The sequence below is a fragment of the Thunnus albacares genome, chromosome 4 (genome assembly GCF_914725855.1).
Source record: "Thunnus albacares chromosome 4, fThuAlb1.1, whole genome shotgun sequence".
Classification (NCBI taxonomy): Eukaryota; Metazoa; Chordata; class Actinopteri; order Scombriformes; family Scombridae; genus Thunnus; species Thunnus albacares.
This window is the reverse complement of record NC_058109.1, coordinates 30,232,784-30,249,192: the sequence shown is the minus strand read 5'-3', so window position 1 is coordinate 30,249,192 and position 16,409 is coordinate 30,232,784. Positions and strand designations below refer to the sequence as shown.

The 16,409-nt window shown below is 37.2% G+C and overlaps 1 protein-coding gene and 1 long non-coding RNA gene across 3 annotated transcripts; one reads left to right on the top strand and one right to left on the bottom strand.

Moving 5' to 3' along the window:
• Positions 1 to 250: 250 nt before the first annotated feature.
• On the top strand, positions 251 to 5,514 carry LOC122981550. The gene is made up of 3 exons (XR_006403264.1): positions 251 to 308; positions 3,772 to 3,828; positions 5,472 to 5,514. It is a non-coding gene; the product is annotated as an uncharacterized LOC122981550 (long non-coding RNA).
• On the bottom strand, positions 2,043 to 15,131 carry mitfa (melanocyte inducing transcription factor a). Of its 2 annotated transcripts, XM_044350312.1 has the most exons (9): positions 14,545 to 15,131; positions 6,847 to 7,059; positions 6,635 to 6,730; positions 6,392 to 6,500; positions 5,861 to 5,944; positions 5,436 to 5,492; positions 4,937 to 5,012; positions 4,560 to 4,707; positions 2,043 to 4,022 (listed from the first exon to the last, which is right to left on the bottom strand). In XM_044350312.1, exons 2-9 carry the CDS (start codon positions 6,922 to 6,924, stop codon positions 3,618 to 3,620), a joined length of 1,053 nt encoding a protein of 350 aa, XP_044206247.1. In that variant the 5' UTR covers positions 6,925 to 7,059; positions 14,545 to 15,131; the 3' UTR covers positions 2,043 to 3,617. The 2 variants fall into 2 exon arrangements, with proteins under 2 accessions (XP_044206247.1, XP_044206248.1); XM_044350313.1 differs by lacking the exon at positions 5,861 to 5,944.
• Between the last annotated feature and the right edge of the window lie 1,278 nt (positions 15,132 to 16,409).

The window sequence follows — 16,409 nt, the reverse complement described above, 5'->3', positions numbered from 1 at the left end:
ACCATCCAATGGCATTGCAGGGATAAACAATAAGACCCATTGACTATGTAAATGTGGTCTTTAAAAAAAACATTTACAGATTTTTTTTAAGGAGAACTAAAAATGATTGTTGTAATATTGCAACAGTGGGCTTTACAGGGTTAGGGAAATATGCTTGTTCACTTTCTTGCCAAGAGTTAGATATGAAGATTGATACCTCTCTCATGTCTGTCCATTAAATGGGATAGTACATTTATTTGTCAATTTTACACTTTTTTGTGTGGATTAAACAAATGGGATATCTTAACTAGTGACCCTCGAAGATGCTGGTAGGTGGATTTTGTTACCTTTGGATAGAGCCAAGCTAGCTGTTTCCCTGTTTCCAGTATTTGTGCTAAGCTAAGTTATCCAGCTGCTGGCTTTAGCTTCATATTTACGGTACAGACATGAGAGTTTGATATAGTAAATGAGCATATTAACTACAATGTCGACCTTAATGGGATCATACCTCTAATTTCTACTACTAAGGGATGGGAGGGTGACCCGAGGAAGTGGCTTCATATAGCAGTAACAAAATAAGTTAGCTTAGTGTTAGCTGAGTGGCATGAGACTCTGACTTTGCTCTTTGTCTGCCTTGAGATCAGGGAAGTTCTGTTCTGCCTCCAACAAAACCGTCCAGCTTTATTACTGTGGAAGTACTGATGAGCCAAAGAGCTTCTCAGATTGTTCATCACTTCACTGCCAATAGCAACAGAATCAGTGAAGTAGCTACATATGGCTCCATTATCCAAAGCCACTTCTTCAGTTAGTTTTCTCATCCCTTGGTAGAAGAAGGCAGAGTTATCATCCTGTTATCTCTAAATGAAAGTTTTGCAACACATTTATCACAAGAGATGTCGCAAAAGTCAAGGTGCGCAGATTTGTTACTTTGTGATGCGAGAGCACATTTGTGAAGTTGCAGTGACCGATTTGAGAGGTTCTAATCACTGAGTTGTGGTTGTATTGGAAAATGGAAAAGTAAAAAAAAAAAAAAGAGTAAATGATTACAAGTTTGCAGCTGTCATTGTATTTATGTAAATATCAATCTGCACATTTGTGAATATTTTTTTCTGTGACTTCACATTCAGTACACAGGTGTGTGAATATTTTCTATGAGTGAAACATTCAATATACAAGTTCACATTTTTTTCTACAAGCTCTCATGTGTTTTTTTTCTGTGACTTCAAATTCGGCGCACATGTGTGTGAATATTTTATGAAAGTAAAAATTTAAACATACAAATTCAGATTTTTGCTCTACAAGTTCTCACATCAGGTCTACAATCTCTTGCATTTTGCGACATATTTACCTTCAATGCTACACATAATATTTTGATTCAATGTTAATGTTAAATATGTTAATTAGTGGAATTTTAAGTAAATGTGCCTTAAATTTTTAACCTTTCACCAACCCCTAAAATGGCTGTAAGGATTTTTACATGTGTGGAAAAGGTTGTTGAGACAACTATTTATTGCTATCTTAATGTGTCTTGTGTATATAACTTAGCTGACACTGGTAGCCACAATGTAACTTCTTTTCATTTGGGCTAGCTTTTTTGCAAGGCACCTTTAACAAACCAACATCACAGTCTGTTACAACTACAGACTAACTCTTGAAGTACTTTTCACAACATTCTAAGCAGACAAGTACTTCTCTATGACAAAGTATACATCTTTAGTTACAGTTAACCATTCGCCCTCATGTTTTTTAATAAATTGGTCTCCGTGGGAGACACGACACAGAGAGCTGACAATGAGAACGACTGAGCCACTGTGCAACCCTCAACAACACTTTAAAGAAAGTTATTTAAACTTTATTGTGCAGTCTGTGTTGTGTTCTTATAGGGTGAATAAAATTGGAATTTCATGCTAAGAACATGTAAGTGTCTAGTCTCAAAGAAATGTGGATATATGATTTATTACTTTTTGAGAATAAATTTTAATATTATTTTACAATATATTAAAATGGCATTTAAAAACATGACTGTAATGTAACGAAAAAGAAGAACTTCACTTCTTCATTGTTTAAGTATTTTCTTCTTGCACTCAATGGATCTACCCTGTAGTATTCACACAAGGACCAGAAACACAGTTTTTCTCTTTTTCTTTACAAAAGGGAATATATACAGTGTATAAACATCTCAAGTGTTTCCTTTTACAATATTGGCAAGCGATGACACACATTCACAAAAATGTCACGTGGTACCAACCAGTTCTGTACAGACATCAAAAAGATACATTATATACATTTACCCACCTCTGAGTTATGCAAGATGAATCACTAGTTGATCAGTGCCTACAAAGTATCTGGGGCAAAGGCTGCCGTGAGCCTTGTTAACATATAAACCACATTCTAATTAATCAATTAATTCAATTTTAGTTTACATCCACTATAATAAGAGTATTATGACATATTATGTCGGGGCTTTTTTAGGTTTTACAAAGGACACAATGTATTGGCTAGTGGACCAGGTATAATACATATGAGCGCTTTTGTCATCTGTGGATATTTCTTTGTTTTGCATGACCCGGCCCACATTTTAAGAAATATTTAGCATAGGTATAAATAATAATTTACCATGTATTTTACTATATTGTCATATTACCATGTCTCTTATTAACCTTTGCGTGGTGACTTCTCATCAAAATTAGTACCTAAATAAAGTTATATCAAAGTTCAAATGTACATACATACAGTATGTTTGTGGGCCATTATAAATTACAAGATTCCTTAGTTCCTCCCATCCACCCTAAAACAAATCTCTCAAGTACTGGTATAAGTCTGAAATAAGATGAGCATTGAATAAAAAAAATAGTAATAATAATTACAAAATAAATAAATCATGATCATTTTTATCTTTTAGTCAGTATTTGATTTGTTATTTCTTTAGATTAGAATAAGAGCATGGAGTAAAAATAATATACATTTAAATATGTTTAGAATAATAATGATAATATTAAGCAATACTTGATCTTTTATAAATATAGATACATATTTTGCGTATTTCCTTAGAATGAAACCATTCAGTTTAAACACTGTTGGATTATTGACTTAAACCTTTAGCCAAGAGGACTTACTGTATGTGTTGTAAGGATGATGCATTTTTGGCTTGTTGACTAAGTCAGTATTCTAATATTCTATGGATAATAAGTAAACACTTTTATACAGCAGGTTTGGACATCAGTCAGAGTAAACGTTTTGTACACTATTACCAATAAATGTTCACATGTGACCAGTTTATACTGACAGCAGATTGGAGTCATACTACATTTTTCAGTCACTGTGTATATTTTTGTCATGTGGTCCTCAATGGGTTTGTCAATTTATATGGCATCAAGAAAAGAAGGTTGTATAAATAATGTGTACCATAGAAGAATGGAAATGTCTACGGTCACAGTAACATCAGTTTTTGAACAGTAGAGGTCAGGAAATAAACCTGCATAAGGGAAGAAAAAAATAGGAATCAAGATAAAAATAACTTATGAGTTCCTTTATCCACTGAGTCATGTGGATGCCTTTAAGTCACTTTATTGTAGTTCTCTCATTGATGTGATGCTACAGATAAAAAGGGTCAGTGTGGCGTTCCGCATTAGACAATGCTAACAGCCATGCTCCTTCTCCTCCATACTGGAGCTGGAACTGTGGTGGCTGCTAACGTTGATGGAGCCATCTGGGGACATCGAGGACAGCAGGGGATCGCTTGGGGAAATTGGTGACAGGGTATTGTCCCTTACCAGTTCCTTCATTTTACAGGTCCTGGAGTTTCCGTAGGGGCCAGGGTCCCCAGCATCTGCAGGAATCTGGTCAAAGGTAATGGTGCCGTTGTTGAGGTCCAGTGTGGTTGGAGGGGACATGTCAGGAGCCGAGGTATGCTGGTAGAGGTCTGAGGGGCAGTCGCCGAGCACAGGCTCCTGTTTAATGGCCCGGGTCATCAACTCTGACGTGCAGACAGATGGCGATGGCACCACTGTAAGACCGTGAGCACGGGCCTGGATCTCCAACTCCTATGGATGTAAAAATACAAAAACAAAATATTATGTATATAACACACCTAAACTTAATACATCCATCTTATCAGCTTAAAGTACAAATAATTGTGCTTTGGAGAAATTAAATTCTGCTGTCAGTAATATTGTAGATACTTTGACATTTTGAGAGATACGTTTATTCACTTTCTTGACGAGACTTACATGAGAAGATTGATACCACCCTTGTGTAAACTCAATCTGAAGCTACAGCCAGCAGCTGATTAGCTTAGCTTAGCATAAAAACTGTAAACAGGGGGAAACAACTAGCCTAGCTGTTCTGCATAATTTGCCTAAAAGCACCTCTAAAACACTTCTTTACATATTAAATCCATATGCAGAAAACCCATATGGGGAATCTGGGTATATGTAATGAAAAGAAAAAAAAAAAGATGAAGCTCATTTTTTTGGATTTTATGAGAAAATCAGCCACTCCATCAAAAAACTCTAAATCAGTAGCATCTATGAAGATGTTGTTGAAATTTTTTTCTTGGTTGATTTCTCTTGATGACCCACCTGTATACGAAGCATTAGATGGCGGTTCGCGTGCTCCAGCTTTCTCTGTCTGCACTCAAGCTCCTTGGCCCTCTGCTGCTCCCTCTGTAGCTTCCTGATATAGTCCACTGAGGCTTTGAGAATGGTGCCCTTATTCCAGCGCATGTCTCTGGGGTAAACAGGAGACAAAGGTCTAAAGTCAGAGTCAGCTGACCAGCTGACCAGAACAGCACAGGATTCTTTACGGCCCCTCTCAGCAAATAAACCATTACACTTTAAGGATGCTTGAAGAGGACAATATTAAAAACAAAGTTAATGACTGAATGCCTGAATAGACAGACAGACGGATGGATGGATATGTGCATTCATAAACATAAATGCATACAAAAAATACTTACGGATCATTTGACTTAGGTATCAGGGTTCCTAGCTCTTTGATGCGATCGTTGATATTGAATCTCCGTCTTCGTTCAACTACAATTTGACATATATTAAATAGAATATACAGTAAGTACAGCGGCTTGGTAAACCAGTCTTTGCAGTTTATGAAGGAATAATTAGAGGTCATAGAAAAAATTGACATGAATCACATTTTACAAATAATTTAACTGTTTACAACTTACAATTTACAACTAATGACATACAACAAAAAGCTGTCTTTAGAGTGCTAAAAATATAAACAAATAATGAAAATATGAAATTACATTGCACATAAGTTCTCCCAAGAAATCAAGGCTGCCTTGGCATTTTATAGAAAACTTTTGGATACTTGATAAGAAGTATGGTCTCAAAGACTGTAGGTTTTCATTTCACCATAGAACTACTGCATATTAAGAAAGTAAACATCAAGAGAATTACTAAAGAATTTGCTAAAAAAATTAAATTTTATGGACTCACTTAAGTTGTGGTTGTCCTTCTTCTGTCTTTCTTTAGCAAGAGCACGAACTTCAGCCTCTGTGAAGCAAAGAGAAAGGTGAACATCAGTGCTTTAAGAAAACATCACTGAGTCTATAAATGAATGGAGTCACAGTAAATGTTACTTGGTCTAGCACACTTGATATATTTAGATTTATCATGTTATGTTGCATAATCACAGCCAATAAGAAATCATTGACTAAGGATTGGAGTAGGAGATAAAACTAAAGTAATGTTACAATAATTAGCTTCTTGATTTCTACAATCATGGTTGATTCATATTGTGTGCGATTTAGTTATACACAAAATACATCATACACAGTCTCTAAAAATCAGATTGAACACATCTTTTACAAGTTACAAGAAAACATCCTCTTTTTCATTTCATTTTGCTTTGCTTTGCTTACCTACTTGAAAGCTCTCTGGCCTTTGATAGTTTTCATACTGGCCACAGGATCCAGGCTTGTCCAGTACTTGCTTCATGCCAGGAGCTGGAGTAATTATTTGGTAAATAATTGACTTAATAGTATCCTGTGCATTTCCAAATTGCACACAATATCCACATTGGCCCACAGTTATGCTTTCATTTTCTATATCCCATTAGAAATGTGTTGACTTTCTCCTTCATTGATGATCAATGATCATAAACTAGATAATCTGCCAGCAAAAGTGCTGCACCAGCCCTTACAAACTGTGTGTCTTAGTCTGATCTGACAAACAAAGTGAGTTTTGGTTCATCAAAATAGTCTGCAAAGAGTCAATTAAGATATTAGTCACTGAAAAGTATCCTAAATTGATTTCACAGTCAAGTTACTGCACTAATTGTATTGTCCATGACTCCCACCTAAGCTTAACCCAAACGATACAGTAAAAGTAAAAGTAATTTGCCAATGCTGATAATCCGGACTATGTGTCAGAGGTTTTGCTTAATAGTTTACCTGTGTATTCCCTTTTAATGTTGGGTGGACAAGAGTTGCTGATGCCGAGGCCCGGGAGGGGATGTCCATGATTGCCATACACATCGAGAAGGTTACCAGACACAGGAAGCTTCAAACAAATGATCAATGTCATATGTCATTACAATGTATGTTAAAAAAAAAACTATTGTGTCTTGTATTTGATTCACACACATTTAAAGCCATATTCATGATTTCAAAGAAGGGAATATTTAGAAAAATTACCGGGTTGTTTATTTGGAGTCCTGGGTCCATAAGTCCAAGAACATCCTCATTGTAACTTGACTCCAAGCTAATTATATCATCAATAACGTCATCCATCTGTGTAAAATAAAACCACATTTTTTTCCTGATTAATATACCACAAAATCTGTGTGCGTATTGCATCAGGGCACCCTTATCTAATGTGATGAAAATCATCAGTTCATCTGGCATACCTCTTTCTCACAGTTGGAGCTGAGGGTGAGCAGGGCCATGGGACTATTGGGGGCGCTGCTGCCGGGTCCGGGTGGCATGCCGTGTTCTGGGGGCTGGCTGGGGCACTGGCTGCCAGCTTTACCACCCAGGGTGGTGGACAGGTACTGCCTCACCTGCTGCCTCTGAGCCTGCTGGATATGGTATTTGGTGGGATTCTCCAGGTGGGACTGCACCTATGTGAGCAAGAGGTAAACATTACAAAGGCTTTAGATACAATCTAGATACACTCCAGCATCCATGGAAACATATTCAATGGAAACGTAGAATAGATGTGTGGATTGATTTGAAATAATACTTCACACCTGTTTGAATGCCATGATGCAAACAACACATAAGCAAAATCTCAAAATAAAGATATTTTTGATTCAGTTTCATGTTCAATGCTTCTATTTTAAATTCAAATAAACCAAAAGCTTATAAACCAAAAGGAATCAAGCTGCTGTGCTGCAGTTAAATGACTAATTTCTAGTTCATCATGCTGATCATTGGACCTGAAAACACAATTTTAAAAGCCAACTTTTCTAGGCTGATTGCAAGCTTGTATTTTGCATTACTATGCTAAGCTCTAGAAATGTGTTTAAAGACTTTTCTCTCTTTTTACAGAACACTTCATATTGTTAGATTACAAGGGAAATGAAGGGCCTATCTCAGTTGTAAAATGCATATTTTAATAGCATCATTTACCACTGGCCGGTTTTATTTACTGGAGACTAAAACTCTCTGCATATGCGACACCATGGAGCTGTGTAGTTGTGTCACATGATCTAAATAAGCACTCTAAATTCATGCAGAACATCAACAACTCATGCAGCAACATAAAAATTACTAAGTAATTATTAGCTTTTCTAGTGCACAGTATGTTACTGGATAGTTCCCATAGCATCAAAAGTTGCAAACTGTGTTTAGCAAGTGCAGTCTGTCAGATATAAGGGCACAGTCTTAAATGATAGATAAATAAATACCATTTCAACCACAAGAAAGAAATGAAAGATTAGCTACACTATCAGACAATATTTTAGTCCAGAAATCGGTCTGTTGTGAAATAAAAAGAGCTAAAAAAATCAGCCCATCTCACCTGATAGTGGCTGTATTCAAGCATCTCCAACATGTTTGCTAGTAATTGATAAAAAAAACAAACAAACAGTATCTACATACAGTATATAATCCCTTTATCTTGTTAGCCTATAGTGTGGACAGCAAGCTAGTATTTGCAAATCTGAGAGCAGTCACTAGTCCCACTTAATTTATCAAGGGCTTAAGGCTCATTAGTTATGCAAGTTAAGAAATGGAGGAGGACACAGAGACTCATCCTCCTACTTCTGTGTTGTTCCTGTTTAACTATGAATTTATGTCTTTATAGAGCCCATTTGACGTCACCACTTCTAACTCACAAAGAAGTCTTTTTACTGGTTGGCCAGTAGTCTACGAACTGAAGCTTGCTTAAGGCCAACTAACGTTTAATCTTTAGTTCTGCTCATCTAGTATAAAACATTATTTGTTCTGAGTACCAAGAACACAATTGACACCAGTGTTCCACTACAAACTAGCCATATGAAAACCCAAATGTATGGTGTGTTTAACAACCCCACCCATTTTTTGAGATTTCTAGAGGTTAATGAGGTTTAACCATTTATTGTTAAACAGTCACATTTTGGGGGTATAGAAGGTGTACGGCTTGATGTAGAGGGAGAAGTATTTTTAGATTTAATGGTTCCAAGAAACTTATTAAATTTGACTATTCAAATATGGTAAATCTCCAGCCTAGCTCAGCTCTCTTTGTAATGGAAAGCATTTGATATCAACACCCATATTTATAGAGAAACAATCAAAGGAAGTTTATCTTTTTTATCTTTCGAAGCTTTTTATAGGCTTTATTTTGTGAATCAGTTGATCATGGCGCCAAACACAGTCAATGGCGCACGGCACGTTGCCCAGAGGGTGTGGTGATGGACTTTTAAAAAATGTTGTGGCCAGAGATTGATGGTGGGACTGCAGCGCTATTTGAAACAGGGTGGTATCATAACCCATCAACTTGTATGGTTCCCTTCAAAAGCAGTGTGACATGCACAATGACAAACAAAAAAATCTGTCTTGACTTGATCACAGAGCACAAAAGTTCCTGAGCAAGAGATGAAATGTTTGGTTGCATAAAGTAAAGAAGAGTTCAGTGACATTCAGCAAAGAGTCAGAACAGCACAGCATGCAACAGCAGTTTGCCACCCTATTTCTTATCATGTCTAGAAGATAATGCATGTAAGAATGCAAGAATAAGAGGATAAGGTCACTATGGTACATACACTGTAGATGGTTCTGTGTTGCCTGGAATTCACACCACTTACGTTTATAGAGAAAAAGATCCATACAACTCTGTTCAGGATTAAGTTGGCAAAAAAGTGCCATTACGCGAAGCTATTTTTGAGTGTTGGGTTCAAGTTCAGTCACAATGATTTGTATTGTGAAACTTGTTCCCCCTCGTGTGCTTGTATGTACTTTATCCTCAAAAAGGCAGTGTGCTAAAATGTCAATCATTAGAATTTATAATAAAAAGATTTATGAATGTGTGGCTTGGCATATTGTATTTACCAAAACCATGGACCTGTAATTTTTTGTATTAAAAAATGAAAAAACAACCAAACACAGAGGCAGTATCCGTAATGACTCTAGCCTGTTTCATAACTAGTAGCTAATAGCTTGGAACAGGTCCTTGATGGCTTGTAGTGGCTGCTCACATATAGTAAACCTTTTTGAGGAGATGACACTGTTGTTGTAAATGTAGTGTTGTGGTAAATCCACTCTTAATGTGATCAAATGGTAACAGGTGTTTTACAGCTTTCCTTTCTCTTGAATTACATTTAAGAGTAATATGTGGATAAACGAGGGTAAAGCAAGCATAAAACAAACCAATCTCCTAATTTTCATTTTGGACATTTAGTTGGCAGTCCTCGCCAGAATGACAGATCATAGCATGATTCAATGTCTTGGTCAAAGATATCTTGACCAGACAGCATTGACAATTATATCTGCTTATTACAGGACTGGAAAAATGCCAACTTTTGGTAAAAAGTTCACATTTATCCACACAGGAGCCACTCCATACAGTAAATATCCTGCAAGTTTTAACACCATATGAAAGCCTCCTAGTACCTACGCCTTGGGAAAAAAAGATTTTTGCTTCAAAATATCTTCAAAGTTTCACAAATGTTTAATGATAATGAGCACATAAAAACTAAAATTGTCAATCTAAAAGCGAATTCTGTTGAAAATGAAAATGTGACTCTTATAAAGTTTTACAGAAAGCCATCTTCTCCACGCAAGATGTATTTTACAAAAACAGACAAACTTTTTTCCAGGAATATTACAGTTAAATATTATCAAGCACATGAGTTTGACTTGTATGTGTATTTGTTAAGATGTATAAATTTCAGCACAAGTTGCATTTAAGGATAAAATATGTCCATTGTCCATTTAAAAATCATCAACTGTCTGCTGTGTTTATTTAAAATGTTTATTTAGGACATTTTATTCATAATGACTTGTTTGTTACAAGTCTCACAGCAACATTGGATAATCTGTGTGTGTGTGTTTGTGCAACCAACACAATAATAGCAGCTTTTTAGGCTGTAGTTATTATTTCACAGAGGGATAACATCAATGTCATGCCAAATTCTTTTCCAATTTCGACTTAGTACTGCCAGTTATTAATGGACTCAACTGGAAGTACATAAAATATTTTGCTCCGAGGAAAACTGAAGCATTGATTATTTACAGAATTTTACATACATTTTGTCACTGTCAAGTATCAAAATTTAACGCATTGCACTAAAAGCTGATTTAGTGCCTCTTTATTCATGATGATGAATAGTAAATTATCCCCAAAACTGAACATTTATCCAACGAATTAAGCTGCTTATCAGGATCCTCACGTGTGATGAAGCAACTTCAGTCGTGCAGCCAATTAATAAAGATGTCTGCTGCAGCATCTCGTGTAAACCCTGCTAGAGCACAGAGCACCACGTCTTTGTCTGGATTACTGGAAACTCACTAGGAGCTGGAGAGGTGAATACAAAGACAGGGGAAGTGCCCCCTGGCTGTACAGAGACTTGTATGATAAAACAGAGAAGGCATTCTTTGTAAACTCATAGTAGAACGTTTCTTTGTCTCCCCTCTGCAGTGTGGCCTTTTCCTTTAGCCAAACCTTTGGGTTGAGAGGGAACTATTAACAAGGGATGTATTTCATTTATCCCTACAGCAAGCCAAGCTCTCACTTTATTCATAGACTCTTTGTGAGACAGAGGTTTATTACCTTCTCAAGGAGAGCACATGTCCATGTTTTAGACTTATGCCTTGAGGACCAATAACATTTCAAGAGATAGTCGTCACTCCTTGACCCCTGAAAAGAAACAGATCCATTCATATCTGTCGACCAGCTCCTCTCTGTTTCTTACTTCCTTGGTAACCAGCCACACTTGAGGGCATTTTGTCACAGGAGGATGCTAAACATTTACTGTGTGCCAAAATGTAAGGAGACGGCTCCACTAGCGCCACTAATACTAAGATCTTGCTTTCAAATCACATCAAAGGCAACATGAGTTCGTTTCATAAGGGCATAATGGGTATCGAAAATGAATGGTACAAAAGATAAGTAATGCATGTATGATACATAACAAATAACCACATATATGTAAATCAAACCTCTAGTGAGACAGAAAGGCTATATTGCTGAGGTAAAATATCCTTTCACAACTCAGCCATTTGCAATCTATTGTCTTTCCAGCAATATAATTCTTCCTATCACAGGTGCAAAAGAGGTTGATGTTCCCCTCATACCACTTCTTCAACAAGATGATTAACTGATATGACACTTTCACAATAATGTGGCACCAAATTCAAAGTTGAATATGAGGTTGATGTATTCATTGGCTGCAAAGTTTTAAAGAAAAGTCCTGCTAACAGTCAAGCAGTGCAATGTTCTTTAAGGCTGATATGCCTGATACGCAAAAAGAGCAAGGTCATACGTCATGTTGTCCGACATGTTGGGGAAGCCAATGGCGACAGGTAGCAGTAGGTTGGCATAAGTAAATTTTATGTGTTGGCTATGCATTATATGCAAGTGTTGATATTTCTTATGTGTAAAACTGAGGCTTATGGTGAAGCTAGAGGACATGTAAGGGGAGGTCAGGGGAGTGTTGTGGGAGACAAAAGGTCAGTGGTTGATTAAATGATTAACAGTCACTCCCTAAATTAGGAGTTTTCTGAAGGCTACTTAAGCTCATCTGACAGGACATATATCAGACCTCCATTGTTGTATCAGATGATCTTAAGTGGCTCTTCACTGACACCACCTGTCATGTGCTATGTTATTTTGAATTGGTTTTAATCTGGATATGAAACACTTAATTATGTAGTGGATATTGTTACAATACTTTTTCATACAAGACATAGTAAACCTGAAATTGAAAGATGTACCTCCTGATTGGAAAACACTACCCCAAATAACATCATTGACTTATCAAATGACATGTTAATAAGACAGGTGCACTAACAGGTGCACTAAAATATTCTGCCAAATGACCTAAGCAGGAGATTTCCAAATGTAAAATGGCCTGTGTGCACACAATGATAGACCTCCCACACTCAGTTTTCATAACAAAAATACAGACAAGGCTGGTCCAGAGTAGGTTATTTTAACTAGCAAACACCTGTTGCCAACCAGATGGCCTGGTTGCTTCCAGCTCATCTGAACCACTGTGAATCCCAGGTGACATTTGATCCATGACATTTGGAGTTGCCACACATTTTACACATACACATTTTATATCTAGTGACCAGTTGCAGTGGATCTATCTAATGTGAGGTGGAGGAATGCTTAGACATTATATCCATTAACAAATTAATTAAAAAAAAAAAAAAAAGTATTAAATACAAGCAATTTGTGTCAAACTTCAGCAACTAATGCTCAAAAAGTTTGTAGTATGAACTACATCCAGGAAGCGATTAATTTTGCCAATGCAACATAATTGGGAAAACAATTTAGATGTCTATAAACGTAATTTCTAGGAGACAGGGTTGGACATTTACTGTAGACTTGTATCCTTGCTGACTGCTATGCACTCATCAGCATCTCTTGGTACCAATAGACACATGTAAACTGGTAATTAGCATATGTGAATTTTATGCTTTCATTATGATGAATGGCAACATTTTAAGCAAGCTAAAATTGTATTAGATTAATATCAGAGCAAGTCAGCTTTAGGAGAAATTACAAATGCTCTCTGGCACAGTAGAAAGTTGCAAGATCAATATCACTACTGAACATTTTTCCACTTTTACAGATCTACATCTATACAGCAGATTCAGTGTTTATTTCATTGCATAGAGTAGCAGCATGTTTTCTTGTCCTTGCAAAGATGTTTTCTTATAGTTCTGCTATAGCTATTCTCATCTCTGACACTTCTTTGACCCATCATTGTTGGAGCATATTTTCAGAGGTCACACGGAGGTCACAAATTTACAGACTGGACTTCCCCTGTTGGAAACAATTGTGAATAATGTTTCTGCAACTCACCAAAAAATTTGTCCAGACTCTTGGTGCCACTGGTTTTTCAGAGGCTCACCAAGGTTTTAGCATCACAACATGTAACTGACTCATTAAACATAGTAGTTCATGAAAACTGACCAATAAAAAGGTTAGCTTTTGTCATTAAGTATAAAATCTAGAGTAAAATTATGAGGCATTAATTATTTACAGATTTACAATTGAATACTCTAAACATTTAAAAATAATGCAAGTGTTGAACCAAGCCTTGGTATCAAAATGTTCGTTGTGGAGCTATTTACAGCTTCAGTGGACGGACCACTGAAGTGATAGAATGACAGACTGAGCTTCTTTGTTTTAGGGTAACAACAGATGAAAACTTGCCCTCTAGGCCAAGCTCTGCCTCATTTACAGTTTTTCTTTTGATTTAGGCATTCATGAAATACATAAAAAAGATTTAATGAACTTCAAGATCTAATCTTGTGTCCATGTGTTAACTGCTCAGTTATCTCTTGTCACATGCCAAAATCAGTTCAGTTCAGAGTATTTTTACAGAAAAATATTTCTGATGGCCCTTTTTGACCGTGGGGGCATGTACACAAATATGATCCAATCAAATGTGATTTGGGGTGTTTTGTTCGGTCGCAGATAAGGGCAGATAATGTTATTTGACACTGGAAACTTTTAAAGGGATGTTAAAGAAGCAGGTCAGCAGGTAGGACTATATGCAAAAAAGGTGATGTTTATCAACAAAAATAGTAATGAAACAGAGGCAAAAATGAACCTGGGGAAATCATCAAAAATAAATAAAGCCGAAGCAAATTAAACAAACAAATAAATAAATAAATAAAATTTGCAACCTCACAGCAAGCTGCAATCTACTCTCTTTCCAGTGACCAGCCTTTTACTTTCTTAGCCTCACCTAACTGGAACATACCATCTACTCAGGTTACCGCAGGGTGAGCTAGACTGATACCAAGCTTTCAGAACATACAGAACATTAATGTAGAATTTCTCTATTACTGCTGACAATCACAATTTCCTATGGTCATACATGCACAGCCATGAGTGTATCAAATTATACAGAATATCATTTACTACAGAACAGTTTTATCCTTCCCACCTTAACTTGGCAGAGCTCACTGTTAAGTGCAGCTAATGATGCACACCTGTTGTCACTATCCCTGATTAAGCAGATGATCTAGCAGGTAAGCTAACTGCACATAGCAAGCTAACTTCCTTAATTGAACTAGCCTTGAAGGAACAACGGTCGCTTATTGAAGCACGGTTTACAACTTTCATGGGAAGATTGGACCAGATTCAATCAGACATTGCAGTCTGCATGGCATCAAAAAGTTGATCCAGGAATGCTCTCCATACTCGGATTATGAAAGTCACAACTACTGCCATGAGAAAATATGGTGAGCTGGAAGCTGCTTTGGCTCAGCAAGAAGACTTGTAAAGTCAATATAATATCCACATTATTGGCATCCCCGAACTTACTGAGGGCACCAACGTGCTACAATTTGTCACCTCATCCATCATCAAGTGGTTCCCTGCACTTGCTGGGGAAAAGGTTTGAGACGATTACTGCATCTTTCCATCTTTCAGGCCCCTCGCACTTTAGGCTAGTTTTGAGGGACGGTGGCTCACCTCAATCAGGAGGGGAACACTCGTTTTACAGATTTTTGGCACCATCTGTTGTTGTGAATGTACAATTAAAAGTTTAAAAGTTTAAAAGTTTAAACCCTGAATATACGACAACCCCACTTTTTTCAGACCTATTTCCAGGAAAAAACTCTGTCTTATATTCGGACCAATATGGTACTACTTCTGGTCATTTGTAATTTGTCCTCTCTCAACATGGCTCAACCCCATCGCATCAGTGTCTCGGAGGCCCATGGAGGAGAGGCTCGACTTTCCCCAAAGGCTGCAAGATTTGGTTCACACTGCTATACCATTTTTAACACTCATCTACGGCTACGTCTAGGGCCTATTGTTTCCTACCTTCTCACTGTGTGGGATGTAGCAGAGAAAATGTCCAAAACAGCTCAAAAGTGGCATTTGAATAGCCCAATTTTTAACAGCTACTCACTTCTCACTGGAAGTGTCTCCTTGAGGGCATATGGGGTCCCTTGGAATACACAACTCATCCCTCTCGCTTTGCATAGCATTTTAGACAAGGAGGGACAAACCAGAAGCTTGGTATCTGTATTGTACTCCCTATTCTCTTTGTCTTCCTACAAGTTCCTACAAGTACAACAAATGTGGTCTAGGGATCTGAGTCTACCCGTTGATTACAAGTCTATACCATGGAACAAAGTTTGGGGTACAGTGGTAGAATCCTCTTAGAACCCTAATCATCAACAGATCCACTTGAACGTTATCCATAGGGCTTACCTTCCTCCAAAAAAGTGTCACACAATGAAGATTATTCCTTCCCCACTGTGTGACCTCTGATGATGGACACATAGGTTCTTTTACACATATGTTTTGGGAGTGTAGTGTTGTGGTGGTTTTTTGGAGTCAGGTGTCGTCCACACTGTCAGATATGTTGGGAACTGTAGTACCACATTCACCTACGGCCATGCTATTAAATGATTTTCAGCTGTCATATCCTGGGAAATGCGTATTGGTAGCAGGCCTGACCACAGCTAAGAAGATGCTGGCTGTCCACTGGCAACCTCCTCACACACTTACATGTACACAATAGCTAAACACCTGTCTTGATCTGATCATTATCTCGGTGGCTTAAATGCATGGTGCAAGTGAGAGAACTTTTACACAATAGGAAGGAGCATATAATAAGGTAAGGGGGGGGGTCGCCACTGGTAGGGTTTGCAGGGAGAGCGGGGTAAAATCAAATCCAAATACTGTATATCCTCTGTATTTTATGTGTATTGGTTGTAATTTCCTTGCTCCCCTTTGAGAAAATGTTAAAAAACCCAAAACATTTGATCATTAAAAAAACAAAACTCAAAACATAAT

Excerpts from the sequence above, each read along its gene's own strand:
- mitfa (XM_044350312.1), bottom strand. The coding sequence starts at position 6,924 with ATGCCACCCGGACCCGGCAGCAGCGCCCCCAATAGTCCCATGGCCCTG. Across the intron at positions 6,501-6,634 it reads GACTCCAAATAAACAACCCG|CTTCCTGTGTCTGGTAACCT; the intron begins GTAATTTTTCTA and ends ATTTGTTTGAAG. Across the intron at positions 4,023-4,559 it reads ATCTAATGCTTCGTATACAG|GAGTTGGAGATCCAGGCCCG; the intron begins GTGGGTCATCAA and ends TTACATCCATAG.